Source organism: Pogonomyrmex barbatus, unplaced genomic scaffold (genome assembly GCF_055798465.1).
Source record: "Pogonomyrmex barbatus isolate J1 unplaced genomic scaffold, ASM5579846v1 scaffold1, whole genome shotgun sequence".
NCBI lineage: Eukaryota > Metazoa > Arthropoda > Insecta > Hymenoptera > Formicidae > Pogonomyrmex > Pogonomyrmex barbatus.
In genome coordinates, this window is record NW_028297098.1 from 8,530,214 (window position 1) to 8,550,580 (window position 20,367).

General features: G+C 39.4%; 2 protein-coding genes across 4 annotated transcripts in view; one reads left to right on the forward strand and one right to left on the reverse strand.

The window, feature by feature from the left end:
- Atg14 (autophagy related protein 14) overlaps positions 1 to 20,367 on the reverse strand; it is a 37,639-nt gene that overhangs the window by 7,243 nt on the left and 10,029 nt on the right. The gene's annotated exons all lie outside the window — the stretch shown is intronic.
- LOC148938011 (uncharacterized) lies at positions 630 to 9,022 on the forward strand. Of its 3 annotated transcripts, none has more exons than XM_089073795.1 (6): positions 630 to 1,718; positions 3,202 to 3,422; positions 3,572 to 4,789; positions 5,063 to 5,795; positions 7,603 to 8,391; positions 8,479 to 9,022. In XM_089073795.1, the coding sequence occupies exons 1-2, from the start codon at positions 1,464 to 1,466 to the stop codon at positions 3,229 to 3,231; spliced, it is 285 nt and encodes a 94-aa protein (XP_088929921.1). In that variant the 5' UTR covers positions 630 to 1,463; the 3' UTR covers positions 3,232 to 3,422; positions 3,572 to 4,789; positions 5,063 to 5,795; positions 7,603 to 8,391; positions 8,479 to 9,022. The 3 variants fall into 3 exon arrangements, 1 of the variants encoding a protein (XP_088929921.1); XR_016138594.1 differs by having other exon boundaries at positions 635 to 1,718; positions 5,063 to 5,255; XR_016138595.1 differs by lacking the exon at positions 5,063 to 5,795 and having other exon boundaries at positions 636 to 1,718.

The following is a 20,367-nucleotide window of genomic DNA, read 5'->3' on the forward strand; positions in this document are numbered from 1 at the left end:
TAATAATAATTTTATAATATTATATAATATCATAATAATTTCATTATATTGTTGTTCCTCATAAAATGATGCACTCGCAGCGGGTTCACTTACGTTACACTCGCGTCAGGAAAGGAAGAACAGTTTAAGAAAGAAACACTTTATTATACACCGAAATACGAGAGTAATAACAAAAGCTTTCACAATAAAATCAGAATTTGCGATACGGCTCAAACTCTCGCGCCGCGTCGTCGACTCTCTCATCACAAAATTTACATACAACATAATTATTATCTATGGACTACTTATTGTTATCAAACAGAACTTCTCATCGTAACGTGTGTCGTGTATGTAACACATCTTTATCAAATGATTTCAAAACCAGTCGATTAATTGGTAATAATTAAATGTAATTTATTACTTTGTAATTTATTATTTGTGAATTTTTCGATTTATTGATCACGTGTATAAATCCGTAAAAGTGTGATATGTGTTTATAATATTATATTTCGCGCCTCCTTCTCTAGATTACAACATGTAGTACTTCCTTCGTGTCGCCAGATGTCACATCGGTTAAGAGAAATTTCAAAATAAAACGGGCCCGCGCGCCCCCATCACGATCCGCCATCCTTAATGAAAAAATGTGAAAATTTCCTATGCACTTGCACGAGTGGCAAGACAATGAAACATAAGTACGCGCTTGCATAGGTGGCAAGACGTTATGAGATAATAACCTAGATCACTGTAGGAATGATAATTTGTCTTTTAACATTGGCCTGTATCCGTAAATAAGTTCAATTCCTTGTAGAAAAAGAGACACAGAAAAAGAGATAAAATGCCTCCTTTTCTTACTTTTTTTTTTAGTTACAGAAAAGAACAAGGAAAATGATTCATCCGTTTTAGAAATAAAATATATCTCAAATAGCGAAGCTTATTTGGATGAGTCAATATTAGAGGTTATGGGAGAGGATCCTAAATCACAAGCTTTAGAGCTGGATATACATCCAACCTTTTTAAAGAAATGGCGCTTTTGGACTGTAAATGGCGTGCCAGAGACCGAAAAAGACAAATTATTAAAAAAATATGTTAGATCATTACAGTTTGAAGCTCCAAGTTTAAATCCAGAAATAGCAGCTTCCTTAGGAGAGTATGCCAGCAAGAGAGATAATTATAGAAAAGAGGCACAACAATTAACAGGTGCAGCATTATCAGCTTTAGGAGCTGCAATCACTAGTTGTTCACAAGAAGAAGAATCTATAGATAAAATCTCTTATCTATAGATAAGAACTCTTAAGATGACTGTTTGATGCGGCAAAATTACTATCTGATCTGCATTATAACCAGACAAGGTGTAGAAAGTCAGTTACCATACCAGGGCTATCGCACGAAGTTAAAAATGTCCTACGAAAGACAACACCCGGCAGTTTACTTTATTTGGAGAAGGTCTAGGAGAAAAAATAAAGGAGGCTAAAGCATTTGAAAAAATGAGCCTCAAGTTAAACGTTTCAGCCACAGAATCTCCCAAATCTACCATACGTGTCGAAGCAGCCTTTAAACTTAAGAGGCCCGTATGGGATGAGGCCTTATCCCAGAAATACGGGCAATTCATATGTATCAAAACAGGCCAGAACAAGATTGTTCTTCAGAGGAAGGAAGCCAACAAACAATCTGAGGACAGATTTTGCACCAAGAAGTCAAGGAGCTTTCACGCTGAGAGGACAAAACAAATACAAGTAAAGGTTAGAATTATTAGAATTTTTACTAAAGTATTAAATGATATTACAAAAGTTATTAGAATTTTGTTACAAAAAGGAGCTATTGAAAAATGCAAAAGCTCAAAAAAAAACAATTCTAAATTTAAAAAAAAAATTAAATCGATTTATTCGTACTACACTCATTTCAAGTTGGAAGATATAAGAACGGCAACAAGATTAATATTTCCTAGAGATTTTATGGCGAAGATATACTTGGAGGATGCATATTTCTCAATTCCGATTCATAAGAGGAGTAGAAAATACCTAAGTTTCGAATTTTCTGATGGAATTTATCAGTTTACTTGTTTACCGTTTTTATGCACTAGTCTCAGAGTATTTATCAAAGTTTTAAAACCAGTTATTAATCATTTAAGAATTAGAGGATGGAAATCTGTGATTTATTTGGACGACATCTTATGTGTAGCGGATAGTTTTGTAGATAAAATGTTTTAGAAACAATTAATTGTCTGGAATCGTTAGGTTTCATTATAAATAAGGAAAAAAGTATCTTATTCCCCACAACAAGATGTACATTTTTAAGCTTCGTCATAGACACTATAAAATTCTCATTAGAATTACCTGACAAGAAGAAAATATCGTTAATAAACCTGGTGAGCTCTTTCTACAATAAGAAATCATGTTTAATATCCAGACATCTTTTATCGGAATTGGATTAATAGAAATTGTCACTTAGATCAGCATACTGTGATATCAAGAGAGATATTTTTGATTTAACGATTTTTTCGGATGCTTCAAACACAGCTGGGGGGCAAGGTGGGGGGCATAGTTCTCAATAGGCGTATGGTTTTTGGAACAATGAACAGAAATTGCGGCACATTAATTATAAGGAGTTATTAGCGGTAAAATTAGCTCTAGAAGCGCTAGCTCCAAAAAAGACAAAATGTAACATTTTATTGAGAATCGATAATACAGCCGCAATCTCTTATATAATATAATAAACAAAATAGGAAGTATAAGATACCCTGATTTTAACAAGCTAGTTAGAAGTATTTGGCAATGAGCAGAAAGCAGACAGATTTTTTTGTGGGCTTCATACATTCCGTCAAAGGAAAATAAGGAAGCAGATAAACTTTCAAGAATAAAAAATGATGACACAGAGTGGGAATTGGGCATTTGAGACTCGTTGATTCTTTAGGCAAATCGCATTTAGATTGGTTTGCGACTCTGGCTAATAGGAAATGTGATGTCTTTTTCTTGAGATTTCCTATTAATCAAGCTTCAGGAATAGATGCTTTTACAGTTTCATAGTCACAATTAAATTTCTATGTTTTTCCACTTTTCTATGATCTTAAAAGTGTTAACTAAGATTAAGAATAATAAAGCGACAGGAATCGTAGTTATGCCAAACTGGCCAAGTCAGCCGTGGTTTCCATTTTTTTAACGAATTATTAATAGATAAACCATTAATATTTGATCCAGATAAAAGTATACTTTTATCCTTACGCAGGAGAAAGAGATATCCGCAGACCAGACATAAGTTTAATGGCAAGAAGATTATTGGCCAGGCATTCATTTATAAATGAAAGCGTACCAAGACAATAAGACATAAAAATTTTACTTGCATCATTATCTGAGGCGACACTTAAACAATATCAATCGGTCTTAAAGTTATGGTGGATATTTTGTAGAGGCTCAAGAGAAGAATTCTTTAATCCATCGGTGAATAAGGTACTAAGATTTTTAACGGAAAGATTCAAAATGGAAGCGTCATATGGTACTATAAATACATTCAGAAGTGCGATTTCTCTAGTTTCAAAAAATAAAATAGGAAAAAATAAGATTATAAGCAAGTTCTTAAAAGAGATTTTTAATTTGAGATCAATGAGACCAAAGTATACCTTCACATGGGACGTTTCGATCGTATTGAAATACTTGGAAAAATTGTATCCGTTAGAAACCCTGTCCTTAAGTCAGTTGACAGAGAAAATGGTCATCTTGTTAGCCTTATGTGCAGCACATAGAGTACAAACTTTAGTAAGTATAAGGATATCAAATATTGAAACAAGCACTAACGTACAGATTGCAATTGATAGCAGAATTAAGACCTCAGGACCAGGAAAATTTCAGCCATTATTGATTTTGTCTAAATATAAAAAGAAACCGAGTTTATGTGCAATAGTGCTCACTAGATATTTACAAGTAACAGAAAAATTAAGAGGAGGAGAAAGCAACTTATTTATAGTTACAAAGAAGCTGTATAGGCATGTTGGATTACAGACATTAGCAAGATGAATCAAAAAGTTGTTACAAAAAAGTGGAATAGACACATCGATTTTCAAAGCGCACTCGGTACGGCATGCATCTACATCAGCAGCATTTAAGAAAAGTATACATCTTGAAACTATCAGAACAGCTGGCTGAACTGAGGCGTCATATACCTTTGCAAAATTTTATAATAGACCGATAGTTAAAAAACCAGACACATTTGCGAAGGCTGTCCTGAGTCATAAAAAGTAAATTAGAATATGTAGGGTTTATTTTCTTTTGATTTAAGAATTTCTGGTAAAAAATCCAGAGCAATATAGATATTAAATGGTATCAAATGTTAAATTCTCTTTTATTTATTAGTTACAAACTCTGAATAAAGATATAATTATGAGTGATAATTAAAATGCTATAAAATATAAAATAAAATTGCTGCTCCTCTAAATAACTACATGTATTGTAATCTAGAGAAGGAGGCGCGAAATATAATTGAATAGTCGAGCGAACTTACCTGTAAGTGAAGTTCTACAATTATATGAAGAGCCTCCTTCGAAGAGATTACAATCCCTCCCAAAAATAAACTTTTAGAAAACCTTAGTCAGGTTTTCTCCCTCCCTATGTGAACAAGTTTACAGCAATTTTAATTACTTTCTAAAAATTGAGGATAAGATGGCGGATTGTGGTGGAGGCGCGCGGGCCCGTTTCATTTTGAAATTTCTCTAAACCGATGTGACATCTGGCGAAGGAAGTACTACACGAAGGAAGTACTACATGTTGTAATCTCTTCAAAGGGGGCTCTTCATATAATTGCAGTCGAACTTCACTTACAGGTAAGTTCGCTCGACTATTCAAATATTGATTATTGTAATTATGCATAATGTGTTTTTTTTTCATCAAGTATTCTCATTCGCCGAATGATTAACTGATAGTGATTATTATTGATGAACCGATTCATTCGTCTTTTCCATTCGTCAAAGACCTTATTTTATCGATTGAGTGCGTCAGTAAATGTGTTGATAATGTGATACAATTTATAAGAAAAAGAAAATTTCTAATTTCTCTAAATTGTACGTAATGTGCTGTTTAATTCGAATAATTTTCAGTCGCCAAATAATTAATCGTGGTAACGGTTAATAGTGATGTGGACCGATAAATTTGGATTTTTATAAATCAATTGAGTGCGTGAGTATTGATATAATTCAAGGAAGAAAAACTTTGATTTATTCGGTGTGGATTCGTCGTATGGAAAAGAATTGCTATCACGGCGAGTGAAATTATTTGTCCGTTTTTTACAAGGTATGAAGACATCGAATTTTTACAAGATAATGTGTGCATGCATGTGCGTGTGCGTATGTGTATGTGTGCATGCATGCGTGTGAGCGCGAATGTGCATGTGTATTTGTGTCTCGTAGCAAAACAGCTGATCGCAACGTGCACCCGCGTCGGACGGTGAGTTGCACCATTCCTGCCTACCTTCTATACTCAGCCCGTAATTGAAACTATTTCTGCTTATAATTTAAAAACTAAGCTTCGGATAAAATTTTGATAAAGGAAAAATTGTCTTAGAATAAAGTTAGGAATATGCTCCCTTAAAGACAAACGATTGTTCTAAGTCAATCTGTATATAGTGAACACGCTTAATAATTTATTGTGAGGAACCGATCTTAACCTCACAACTGGTGAGCTCGACGAGATTTTCCGGGAGTGAATGGACAAAAGAATTTTTAGAAATTCATCATGCCAGTCATGCCATCTACAATTAACTTTGGGGAGGATCTACCAAGGGACTCGCTATCAGCCTTAGCAAGGGAATTTACACATACAGATCTGGAGGAGGTATGGATTTACGCCGCACAAAAGGTCAAATTACCTATACCTATATGGCGTGAGATGCCCGCACATTGATTTAACGTAGTCGAGACGAGGTTTTCTTTGAATCGCATCGTAAGAAACGACACTAAATTTAGACATATACTAAGTAACTTAGATCCGCAAACCATTTCGTATGTAGCCGACTTAATAATTAATCCTCCCGCTCAGAATAAATAAAAAATCATTAAAAGACGCATCATAGACACGTTCGGCGAATCTTAAGAAACCAAACTGCGTAAACTCTCAAGTGGCCAGGTACGCGGAGAGGATAAACCGTCACATTTTTTGCAGCGGTTACGAAATTTAGCAGACGGTAACTGCACAGATTTGATAGTATGCAGCTTATTTCTAAAGCAACTACCCGAGGTCGCGCGAAGTATTCTCGCAGTTTCACCGAGGGAAAATTTAGATACGCTAGCTACTCAAGCAGATTGAATCATGGATGCTATCAGACCGCAAGTAGCGAGATTCGGACTTAGAAATGCGGCGCAAACATTCCAGCGTTTTATGGATACGATACTTAAAGATTTAGATTTTTGCTTTTGTTATATTGATAATATACTAATAGCTTCTAGAACAGAGGCAGAACACAGAGGACACTTAAAACAATTACTGTAAAGACTATAGGAATACGGACTCAGCATCAACACTGAGAAGTGTACCTTAGGACAAGCGGAATTCAATACCTCGGTTGTACAATCAATAAGGATGGCACTAACTATTGAAAGATAAACTGGACGCAATACTTCGCATTCTGAAACCTCAAATAATTGGTCAGTTACGTAGAATACTCGGAATGATTAATTTTTATAGGAGATTTTTACCGGCAGCAGCGAAGATCCAGGCACATTACAGACAGAACCATTAGCGCCCTCATCTTAGGAGCATAGAAGAAGAATAAACGATTAATAAAATGGAACGAACAAGCCTTCGAGGAGTGTAAAACGCAATTGGCTAAAGCGACACTGTTGGCACATTCAATCGACAGAGCTCCGTTAATCCTTACCACGGACGCATCAGATATAGCTATAGGAGCCATCTTGGAGCAAGAACACAACGGGAATCATCAACATTAGGATTCTTTTCCAGGAAACTGAATGAAGTCCAAACTAAATACAGTGTCTACGATCGCGAATTTCTTGCAGTCTATGAAGCCATAAAATTTTTTAGATACATGGTTGAAGGATGAGAATTAACTATGCGCATCAATCAGAAGCCATTAATATATGCTTTTCAGCAGAAACCAGAGAAAGCTTTACCTCAACAATTACATCAACTCAGTTTTATTAATCAATTCATCAACCGTATGGAACATATATCTGGAAAAAACAATATAATAGCCGACACACTCTCTAGAATCAACGTGACATGCCAGTAATAGTTAGTACACAGAAACTAGTGCAGGAACAACTTGTAGATCAAGAACTTCCAACTCTTCTACAAGAACACAGCACTTATATTAAAAGAAATTACGATTAAACGATATAAACATGACGATCTATTGCGACGTGACAGACAAAATAAGAATTTATGTTCCAACCTCATATAAATCTTTATACTACTGCATTTTATATAAAATTATAATATTTAATATAATAATTTTATAATAATCTTATAAATCATTTTATTGTAAATAAAATATTTTATTTAAACTAAATTAGTAAAATTTTATTATTATATATTTATTTAAATTAATTTAATATATTTTCAAATATTAAAAATAATAAAATATATTTATATTTATATATAATTAATATATTTATATTCGCAGGAAGGTTCTCGATACGGTGCATAGAGCTTCTCCTGGCATCAAAGCAACACGCAGAGCTATTGCAGATTCATCTGGCCAAACATGAATTAAGACATAGTAAAATAGGTTAGAATCTGTCTACTTTGTCAACGTTCAAAAATTCAGCGCCACGTACGACAGATTCCAGAATACATCGACGCAAATGATCGCTTCCATCATATCCACTTGAACATTGTGGGTCCATTACCATTATCTAAAGGTAATAAATATTGCCTAACGATGATTGATAGGTGCAGATGGTCGGAAGCAGTACCTATGCCGGACACGTTAGCAGATATTATCGCATTCTTCTGTACTTGGGTAACTCGTTTTGGAACACCAGCAACGGACTGCGACAGCCAATTCGAATCCCTGATGTTTGAAGCATTGGCAAAATTGATTGAGAGTAGAAGAATTAGTACCACTGTATACCACCCGCAGTCCAACAGTATAATCGAAAGGTGGCATCGATCTCTAAAGACAGCCATTAAATGTCACTCAACGCAAAACTAGGTAGCTGCACTTCCTGTCATCTTATTAGGCCTAAGAACCAGTTTTAAAGAGAACATCAACGTATCAGCAGCAGAACACGGCACTATACGGTACTTCACTTACCTGGCGAATATTTCGCTACAGAAGAACCTATCGGATATTCACAAATGTTACTGAGAAGTTTCGAGAGAGCATGAAAGTAGTCAGAACTGTACCTACAACTCATCACACCAAAGGGAAGTCATTTATTCATAAGGAATTAGAAGATAGCACGTACGTGTAAGTAGATAAACCACGCGACTTATTAGAGCAACCATACGACGGCCCGTATCCTATTATTACAAAAATTAATGACTCTCTTTACAGAATCAACTTCAAAGGACAACCAACAACAATCAATGTAACAGATTCAAACCAGCACTTATGGAGTCTACAGACCTGCAGCAGGATTTATTTAAAGAGAGAACTTCGAGACCGCAATCAGGATCATCCACGGGCTCTCCACATCAACTCTCCAGAAAGACAGTCAGGTTTTCATCTTGACGATCCAGAGATTCAGGGGAGAGAATGTGGCGACCTGGACAAGCACCACAGGCAAGCAGCGCTATCACAGCCTGCGACCAATGCGTTGGCGACCAACACACTTTTGGGTACAACGTGGCCGAGATTTCCTGATCTCTCTCTCTCTCTCTCTCTCTCTCTCTCTCTCTCTCTCTCTCTCTCTCTCTCTCTCTCTCTCTCTCTCCCTCTCTCTCTCCCTCTCTCTCTCCCTCTCTCTCTCCCTCTCTCTCTCCCTCTCTCTCTCTCTCTCTCTCTCTCTCCGTCTCGAATCGTCACAGCGTGCAGTTCAGTAATTACAACTAGTAGTCGAAAGTCTTTGTTATAAAAAATAAAGCCTCGTTATATATAATGAACATGCTTAATAATTTATTGTGAGGAACAGACCTTAACCCCACAGCTCTCTATATCGAAACGCTTCGTAATACTGATAGTCGGAATGAATAAAGGAACGCACCTATAGTATGTAGCGCAACTCTCCGTCGGTGCCTTTGATGAGCAGTAACTTCCATATTATTTGCAAGACCATTAAAACGGTACACTCAGCACACTCTGGTCGAACTGGGGGAAAATTAAAACCAATATGGCGATCTCGGGGTAAAATTTAAATGATTTTTTTAATAATAGTAATTCTTTAATTTATGTTACAATTATATGTATTCACATAATTATGCAAACATAATGAGAAAAAAATTTAATATTAAAAAACTTTATTTTAAATATTTAAAACCAATTTTATTATATAGATCATATTATATAGATGCGTATTTGAATATAATTATGTAAATAAATATATATATTTTTTATAATATTTTTTTCAATTATGTATATATATATATATATATATATATATATATATGATTGAAAAAATGTTTCGAATTATATAAAACCAAAAATAAAGTTATTCTACATCAAATTTTCCTTTCTCAATTATATGTTGCATATAATTATGTGAATACATATAATTGAAATTCAGAAATTATTTGTAAATACAATATTTTATACATAATATATAATAAAAAAATTTACACATAATAATAAAATAAAATTAATTATGAGATTGCAAAATATAAAATTAAGTTTGAAAAAGAGACACAAGTATATAAAGAAAAGCACATTTAAAAATATATACACATTTAAAAATATATAAAAATTATTATTATAATTTATTTTGTTGTAAATAAGCAAAATAAAGTTTTTACACTTTAAAGAAAATATTAAACATATTAAAAATATAGTACCAAAATATTTATATTACATATCCACAACGAAGCTACTCGATCCACCCCGTTCTTGTTTGTAACAGAAACACAACAATATTGGAGGCTTCGTTCTGATATTCACTGCCAATACTGAAAATGTATAGTTCGAGTCACGTATATTATAGATTGTCAGTACTTGCAGTGAATATCGGAATGCAGCCTGAAACACTATTAAACACTCAGAATGAATATTTGCAGTAACCGTTAATTCACAATGTCCGTTAATAAATAATAACATTGATGATAAAATAAACCAGTAAAATCATATAATTTTTCTATACTTATCAGAATCATCATTTTTCATTGATACTGGCACACTCTAGTAGAGTCGGGAGCGCATAATGAAGAACTCGCGATTGCCATTTGAGTTTACTGGCTGTTTACCTATAATAACTGGATGTTTACCTATAATAAAATGAATGCGCATGCGTGAGCGAGGTATATAACCAATCAGGGCACGGATATTCCACCTCACTTCCTTTTTTTATTATTTTATTTCTCTTTCTAACTTGTACATACACACAATGTACGTTTAGAATAGAAATGTACATAGGCGCATGAAATTTATCTTTTGGTATTTATTTTATTATATATTCTTCAATGAAGTATACATACAGAAATAAAATTAAATTTTAAATATAAAAAAAATAATTTTAGATAAATTTTATTAATTTGTATTGCTATATTATGTATTGTTTAATACATAAATAAAATTATATATGGCTTTTCTAAAAATAAAAATTAATTAACAAAGTTAATAACAATTGTTAATGATTAGCAATTTATATTTGAAAACAAAAAAAGTTACAAATTATTTAAAAAAACATACATATAAATTATTTTTTATTATATAGAACTAATTTATTATATGATAATGTATATGCAAATATGCAAATAAAAAATAAAATAAAAAAAATAAAAAGAAAAATATATTAGATAAACGTATTGTGAATATAAATAGTAACGTATTGTAAATATAAATAGTATATTAATTATTAATAAATTTTTTTTTAAATTTAATTTGTTTTATATATTTTATAAAGTTAACACTGATAAAAATATCAGTGTATTTTTATCAGTGTTAACTTTATAAAATATATAAAACAAATATTATAATAATGAATGAATTAAATGAGCAAATAATGAATAGAAATAAAAAGTTTATAAATCATAGACTTATAAGACAAAACAATATAGATTTAGAAAATGAAGAAACAAATATTGACAAATATTAATAAATATTATTAAAAGTATAGTGTCATATTAAAAGATACAATAATACAATAAACATGAAATTTAAATGCAGATGCAATGTTAAACAAAACAGGATGCCTTAACTTTTAATATTCATGAATTAAAGTTTTATTTATTTCTTCCATACAACTCATCAATTATTATTTCATGCCTCAGCTAGTCGATCCATTTCAGTACGAATCAAGGAAAGAGCAGTAAACAAAGAAATTTAACAATTAAAGTTAAAATTTTAATTTTTTTATAACACCTACTAGATGTATGTTTCCGCCACTTTCTCTTGAACGTTAAATGCTTGTATAGGCATCTCATGCTAACAAAGGGAAAAAATATAGAGAAAAAGTGAAACGGAATATCCGTGCCCTGATTGATTACATACTTCGCTCGCGCTAGAGACACTACAATAAGACTGGCCACGATTCCAATCCGCCATGTTTTGGCTAAATCCTACGAGAGAGAAAGAAATATACCACCTCACTCAGGACCACCTAATACTATAAAACCCACCTAATACTATAAAATGATGCAATATTGTATAGTATTGTATTGTGTATAGTATTATAAAGTTGTATAGTGAGTGGTTGCAATAGCAGTTCTGAATTAAACAAAAATTATAGAAACGCTATATATTTTGTATAATAAATCTGTATAATAAATCTCATTTGTTCTTTCATATTCTTGTACTTTGTGTTTTATACTGTTTCAAGTCATGTACTTTTATAAATATTGCATAAATGTTTGCTATTTTTGTTTTTTTTAATGCAAATTTCCTTTGTTCTTCATCGCAGCAAAATGGCCAAAGACTGCATGTGAACTCCAAAATACTATATTTAGATACTCATCGGAATCATGCTGTTTTAGAAAAAAAATTGTTTAAAATGTCATAAAAAAAGTATATTGTAATTTTTGTAATTATTACATATAGTATTTTAAGATTTATTATTTACATGCAAAGTATCAAAATATTTATGTAATCTGTAATCATTTTTCTCATGCATATCATAAAGATTCTAAGTACAAAAGAATGATTATTCTAAAAATCCTCCCAATAGAGATTATAAATTATTCTATTGGTTATCAATACTATCATTGTTTATTTAATTTTTTATTCAATATTGAAAGATATCTATTAGATTCGGAAAAAATTAACGGAGACCGATTGGATTTGAACTCGGGATCCCTCGTCTACCAATCCGACACTTAGTCTGCACGATCACGACGGCTCCTCTCTGTTAGCTGTTTATATTCCGAATCTCTTTCATGACCGCTTACGGTCGTCTAATTCTTACAATATTTAATTTAAGACAGAAATCATGAAGATTAGAAAGAGATTCTACGATGCATTATAAAGTGTATGAAACAAGGAAAGATTCAGCATACCACTTCTCGGCGCGAAATATATTCGCGTTTCATAGTTGTTAGTCTTGCCTACTACAAGCAGTCAATAAACGAAAAGCGCAGATATTTAGAAAGAGACACTGTCGAACTGCGCACACCATGTATTCCGTCCACCATGTACTATATGTCAAAAGTCGGCAAAACGCTGAAATTGGGCACGGGCGTCCGCGAGTGCCTGCCTGCTGTGCACACTTCAGGAGCGTGTCTAATATTTTTTGTACCTTGGGATAAAGTTTCACACTCACAAAAATAGCATTGCATGTATATAAACGATAGTGCAGTTTTAAATTACTAGTACTCGAATCTTTGTAATATCATAAAATTTTTTTATAACAGTTAAACCGTTTAAAGATGAAATATGCAAAAATATGTTGTATATAGGATTCAAAAGTTCTTATAAATAAATATAAGTTCTTATAAATTCAATTTATATATTAGTTAAAAAATTAACTATTTAGTTAACTTTTTTATTAGTTCAAATAAAGAAATGTGCCCTAGCATGTTTTGATTGTCCTAATAATAAGCATTCATTATAAGAAAATTTTAATTAAAATGCTTATCTTTATTTTTAAATATTGTAAGTTGTCAAAATTTGTGCTTTAGCATATAATTTATTAAAAATTGTGTAATATAATTATTATATTTAAATATGTTTAATGAAAATTTAAATATAACAAAGGAATAAAACAATAATATAAACAATAATAATGTATTAAAATATAAACTTAAAACGTCTCTATCTCCGCGTCGATCGGTTCTGCAGGATAGCATCGATCGGTTTTTGGTCAGGATTCGGTACGAGAAATAAAATATCGTGTCTCTTGGTATGTCTAGGTTTATATTTACAATGCCGACTGGCTATTTTTATATGTACAGTATTTACAGGTATTTCGCCGTTGATACGGAGAAAAGACGCGCAGTTTCTACGTATTATATACAATCGTTTGCTCGCGGTCGGTTCTCCGAATTTCGTCGCGTTCCTTGATAGGCGCGGCGCGGGCGCGACGGTGCGCGAGGATTTCGGCCGTCTTGTTTTAACGGATCAGCTGTGTATAGTGCTATGACGGATCAGCTGTGTGTAAGGCTATGACGGCTCGAATGCAGGAAGCTCCCTGCTTCTCGATCGTCAGAGGAATATGTGCACAAGGACTTTCTTTGTGGAGCCCAGGTTGAGAAGCTCCTCAACCTGTGAATACTTGTGCGCTGGTGGATTTAGAGGAGCGATCGGCCAGAAGCTCCTGGCACGATAGGTAGCACCCTAGATCGCTTTTTCTGGAGAGGATTCGGAATATCGAGAGCAATGTCGGACTGGTTACTGTCTCGCCGGAGATAGGTCTCGTTTATCTCCCGGATTCGCTTAATATACCCGAGCCGGCCATCGGTCGGGAGTCGTCGGGAACGGGTCGGCCGGACTCGGGTCGGGGTAGTTCCGGGGGATGTCTTTGTCGGAATCCCCGCGATAATTCGCCGAACGCGCTCGGGAATTCCGCGAGGATGTTCGGTAGCGCGGTCGGTAGCGGGGCCGGCGGTGGTGGCCTTACCGTGTGTCTATTGTTTCACGCAGCGCGCACGTGAAGCCGCGTGATCACCGGTTTGCCACGTCCGCTGTTCGACGGGCTTTTCGCGACGTGGGATCGCGGAAGGATCGCCGTGTCGGCGCCCCGACGGTTGATCGGTCGGGGACTTTTAACATTGTTAATAATTGTTAGTAATTGAGGGGGGTGAGTCGGGTGTCGTTATATCACCCCCTCCTTTACGTGCCCGAATTTTGGGGCATATTCTAATATACTCTGCGCCACGTGCGCAGGCGACCTTCGTGGTCGAATCGCAATACATATTTTTCGTCACCGCGGCGGGCCCGATATTTACACCCGATATGTGCCGCGAAGTACGGTACCGTGAATCGGAGGCCTGGCGCTAACTCGACCTCCACGGGCGGTGGTCCGGCTGGTCCGAAGGGGACTCCTAGACCCTGGTCGTCGGCTGTTGCACGTCCGATGGTGGCGTCGATTGTTGGCACCGGGGTATTGTTATTGTAATCCGGAACGGTCACTGGCTTGCGGGCCCTGGCGGTTAGTTTTTGCGGGGCGGCCGCGTTTCCTGGCCGCCGGCGCACCGGAGGCAGTGGTGGCGGTGTCATCAACGCTAGCATCTTCTTGCGCTGCTGGACGTCGGATCGTTGGATAAGTGTTCCTACTCGTGGCACTGTCCGTGGGGGTTGACTGATTCGGCGGAGGCTCGTCGTGTTTGTTGCCGCTGGTTCCGCTGGCCCATGCAGGGTTGGGTGCACGCTTTGTAGGAGCGATTGCTTTTTCGGGGCCTTCCCCGCTTTCGGCCTGTCCGATCGGTGTTCTCGGGCTGCTGCTTTTCGGCATCAGAAGTCGATTCCACAGCTCGTCGAGTCCCGGTCTGATAGGATCGTATCCGGGCGGATCTGCGCATTCTAAGAGATGAACGATGTCTTCTAGGATATCGTCCATGATGATTATTGATTTCTCGACTGACTGGTCCCGACGTCTCAGTCGGTGGTCTCGCCGCCTGGATCCTCCCTCTCCTGGGCTGATTCCCTCGTCGTGCCGGCGCGTCATCGTGATCGGGGGTGCCTTCGTTGTCCTCCGGGGTTGGTTCGTCAACGTTCGGCTCGATCGGAGACTCGCGTTCCGCGTGAGAGGGCTTTAAGTCCTGCAGGTGCGTATGGCGGTGCCACTTTCCCCGAGGATCTCGGAGATCGAAAATTACCGGGGAAATAGTTCTGCGCACTTCCAGGGAACCGATAAATTTCGGCGCTAATTTTGCATTAAATGCAGTACCTTTGTTGGAGAGGGGATGATTCCGCTTCCATACCCACTCTCCTACTTTCGGTCGCCAGGCACGGCGGCGCAAATTAAAATATTTTGCTTGCTTTTGAAACGCTCGCGCTAGATTTATTCGTACAAGCTCGTATGCGTTTTGCAAGCGGCGGTATACGGCGCTGAGCTTGTCGGGTGCGGTGGAGCGGCGGGTAGCGATGGTGCGGGGAGGCTGGATTTCGCGGCCGTATATCAGAAATGCGGGCGTGTAACCCGTCGCTTCATGGACTGCCGAATTATATGCGAATCGCAGCTCGTTTAAATGTTCGTCCCAGCGTTTATGCTCGCGTCCCACATATTGTGAGATCATCGTTTTGATCGTACGGTTCGTCCGTTCCGTCGGGTTACAGTGTGGTGCGTAGGGGGGTGTGAACCGCTGTCTAACGCCGAGAGCTTGTAAAAGACGTGTGACGGGCGCGGAATGGAACTGTGTCCCGTTGTCGGAGAGGATTTCGTCGGGACACCCGTGTCGGTAAAAGATATTTTCGGCTAGGCTTTGCGCGATCGCTTCGCCGGTGGCTTTTCGCAAGGAGCACATTTCCATCCATTTTGAAAACCGATCCTGCATGTTTAATAGCCACGTATATCCGCGATTCAAACGTGGCAGTGGTCTCACCAAGTCTACTATAATCTGCTGCCATGGTTGATTTATCGCGGTGGCGTGCATCATTCCCGGCGGTTTATTCTGTTCTACTTTGTAGGCTTGACAGTTCTTGCAATTTCGGACGAAGCGCGCGATGTCGCGAAACATTCCGGGCCAGCAGAATTCTCGGGCGGCCCGTGCGATGGTTTTCGCGATTCCGAGATGTCCGGCGGTAGGTTCTTCGTGCACGCGCCTCATTACCTCGGTGCGTTCCTGGGAGGGGACGCATTGTTTCCATTGTTCCTGAGGCGGGGTTTCGTGGAAATTTAAATCGTGGAGTACGTGATGGAACAGTCGTTTTTGCTGAATGCAATAGTCTGGTAGTTCGTGGGGTTTGGCTCTAATTTTTCCCCATATCCGATCGTACCATGAGCACCGCGTCGGTTGTATCGCGGCGACGGTTGTTTGTCGCGAAAGGGCGTCCGCCACGCGGTTGAGGGTTCCCTTTCGGTAGCGGATATTGAATTGGTATTGCTGCAATTCGAACATCCAACGTCCTAGTCTTCCTGTCGGTGATTCTAGGCCTTGTAGTCACTTTAGCGATTGATGATCCGTTATCACCGTGAATTGATATCCTTCGAGATATCCCCTCATTTTCTTAATCCCCCACACGACCGCGAGACACTCCAATTCCGTGGCGCTATAATTTTGCTCCGCGGCATTTAACGTGGTGTAGGCAATTACACGCTCTCCTTCCGTAAAAAATTGCGTGAGTACTGCGCCCACTCCGGTCGTGCTGGCATCGGTTTGCAGGAAAAATTGTCGGGAAAAATCTGGGCAGGCTAATACTGGTGCGGTAGTTAAACGGTTTTTCAACGTTTCGAAGGCTCGTCTCTGGAGTTCTCCCCAGGTCCAGCGAGCGTTCTTCTTTGTCAGCGCAGTGAGCGGGGCGGCAACCGTCGTGAAATCCTGTATAAATCGACGATACCATGAGGCAATTCCCACGAACTGCCGGACCTGCTTGACGGTCGTCGGGGATGGCCAGTCTAGTATGGCCTTTGTCTTATCGGGATCCGTTCGGATGCCCTGTCGGCCCACGACGTGGCCGAGATATTTCAACTCGTTTACGCAGAATCGGCATTTTTCCGGATTAATTCGCAGACGAGCGGCGCGTAGTCGTTGGAAAACCTCGGCGAGATGTTCGAGATGTTCGGAAAACGTACGACTCGCCACGATAATATCATCTAGATACGCGAATGCGAAAGGTTCTAGTTCTGGACCGATCACGTGATCCAATAGTCGCTGGAATGAGGCTGGTGCTGCATGCAATCCGAATGGCATTACTTTAAATTGCATTAATCCCCGGCCCGGTATGGTAAATGCCGTCAGCGGTCGACTTGCGAGAGTCAGTGGTACCTGCCAGTAGCCATTCCGTAAATCTAAGGTTGATAAAAATTGTGCCCCGCGTAATCCAGAGTGGCCGTGATCTGTAGAAGCGGGTACGCGTCTCGCTCGGTGACTTCATTTAAGCGTCGGAAATCTATGCAAAACCGCGGTCTGCTGTCACGTTTTCGGATGATTACTACTGGCGAACTCCATGCGCTTTCAGATGGTTCAATTACTCCTTCGCGCAGCATGCTGTCTACTTCGTCGTCGATCACGCGCTGCATCGCCGGGTTACGCGGCCGGTATCTTTGTTTGATTGGAAGCGTGCCTTTTTTCAGGCGGATATGGTGCCGCAGAAGTTCGGTCGGACCCCGAATCTCCGTGAATTTTCGCATTTCATTTTCCAAAAAGTGATGGAGCTTGATGCTTTCGGTTTCGCCGCATTGTCTAGCGGCGGAGACGCGGGCCGGCGTGAGGTCTTTCCCCTTACCGACTCGTGGTGGCGTAAGCCTTATATTTGATTTTCCCCACAGATCTACTCCGATGAGCATTTCGCTTTCTAATTCTGGTAGGATGTGAAAGCGATGCTCAATGATTTGTCCTTCGATCCGTACTGGAAGCTTGACGGTGCCTGGTATTTCTACGGGTGAGCCGTCCGCGAGTTTGGCCTGACTCGCAGAGTCGTCGGGTACGAAACGGAGTTCCTGCATACGACGTGCAGTATCACAATTGATGAACGAAATTTCGGATCCGGTATCTACCAACGCGATTACTGATTGATTGCAGATCTTGAGTTGGAGGTGCGGTCGTGGCGTGAACGTTACTTGCGGGGCCGGGATTCGTTCGCGTTTGTCTCGACCCCGGCGGCTTTTCCCGCCGAAGGGTGACATTCCCGAGTGAAAACTCCGTCCCGTCCGCATTGTGAACAGAATTTGCGCGGCGGGCGCTGACAATTAAAGCGCGTATGTCCGCGTTGCTTGCACCGCCAGCAATGTTCGGCTCGGTTATATACGGCGGCGGTGATTGGTTTCGTGAGTGCAGGGGCGTCGTGTTTTGCGGTTGTCATCGTTGTTTTTCGTTGCCGTAAGATATCTTCAAAATCCGCCGCTAAGTTTTGGAGTGTCTCGAGATCGGTAGCGTCTTGCCGGCGGATATACATTTTGTACTCGGGATGCATATTTTCGTAAATTTGCTCCGCCTGTGCGGCCGTTGTAAACCCCCCGGCGCGACGCATCATGGTTTCTACTTCGTACTTATGAAATTTTTCGTCGGGTTTTTGTGCGCGACCGGCGATATCTTTCAATAATTGATTGCGGTAACGGCGTGGACAATATTGTGTTCGAAAGGCATCGCAAAATTGTTCCCACGTACTCCACTTGTGTCGTCGATTTCGGTACCACGAGAGTGCTTCCCCTCTCAGTAGTTTTGGTAAACCGAGTATAAGATGCTGACCGTTGTATCCGTACGCGAGACTTAATTCCTCGACTCGCTCTAAAAAAACCCACGGGTCCTTGCCATCGAAGTGGCAGCCCCATTTTCTAATTTGATTAATGGTTTTCGCGATGGCTTGCCCTGAGTTGTTCTCGGTCATTTTGACTACGGACGCGGCGGCTGGTATGTCGGAAGATTTCGCCGCGCTGGCCGCGTTTTCCGCTTTTATTAGCTCTCGTAATCGCTGACGCAAAATTTCTACTGTCCCTTCGGTTTCGGCGTGACGGCGCGTAAGTTCGATTTCTAGCTCTTCTTTTCTAAGACGGTGCACCCAGTCAGTCGGCATTTTCCTCGATATTTTATTTCTCTGTCACGGTCTCTGTTCGGGCGCCATAAAACGTCTCTATCTCCGCGTCGATCGGTTCTGCAGGATAGCGTCGATCGGTTTTTGGTCAGGATTCGGTACGAGAAATAAAATATCGTGTCTCTTGGTATGTCTAGGTTTATATTTACAATGCCGACTGGCTATTTTTATATGTACAGTATTTACAAGTATTTCGCCGTTGATACGGCGAAAAGACGCGCGGTTTCTACGTATTATATACAATCGTTTGCTCGCGGTCGGTTCTCCGAATTTCGTCGCGTTCCTCGATAGGCGTGGCGCGGGCGCGACGGTGCGCGAGGATTTCGGCCGTCTTGTTTTGACGGATCAGCTGTGTGTAGTGCTATGACGGATCAGCTGTGTGTAAGGCTATGACGGTTCGAATGCAGGAAGCTCCCTGCTTCTCGATCGTCAGAGGAATATGTGCACAAAGGCTTTCTTTGTGGAGCCCAGGTTGAGAAGCTCCTCAACCTGTGAATACTTGTGCGCTGGTGGATTTAGAGGAGCGATCGGCCAGAAGCTCCTGGCACGATAGGTAGCACCCTAGATCGCTTTTTCTGGAGAGGATTCGGAATATCGAGAACAGTATCGGACTGGTTACTGTCTCGCCGGAGATAGGTCTCGTTTATCTCCCGGACTCGCTTAATATACCCGAGCCGGTCATCGGTCGGGAGTCGTCGGGAACGGGTCGGCCGGACTCGGGTCGGGGTAGTTCCGGGGGATGTCTTTGTCGGAATCCCCGCGATTCGCCGAACGCGCTCGGGAATTCCGCGAGGATGTTCGGTAGCGCGGTCGGTAGCGGGGCCGGCGGTGGTGACCTTACCGTGTGTCTATTGTTTCACGCGGCGCGCACGTGAAGCCGCGTGATCACCGGTTTGCCGCGTCCGCTGTTCGACGGGCTTTTCGCGACGGTGGGATCGCGGAAGGATCGCCATGTCGGCGCCCCGACGGTTGATCGGTCGGGGACGTTTATCATTGTTAATAATTGTTAGTAATTGAGGGGGGTGAGTCGGGTGTCGTTATAAACTTATAATATATATATATATATATATATATATATATATATATATATACGATATATGTATTCATAATTTTATGATTATATATTATAAGTTTATATTTTAATACATTATTATTGTTTATATTATTGTTTTA

Excerpts from the sequence above, each read along its gene's own strand:
- LOC148938011 (XM_089073795.1), top strand. The coding sequence starts at position 1,464 with ATGAGCCTCAAGTTAAACGTTTCAGCCACAGAATCTCCCAAATCTACC. Across the intron at positions 1,719-3,201 it reads CAAAACAAATACAAGTAAAG|GAGAAAGAGATATCCGCAGA; the intron begins GTTAGAATTATT and ends ATCCTTACGCAG.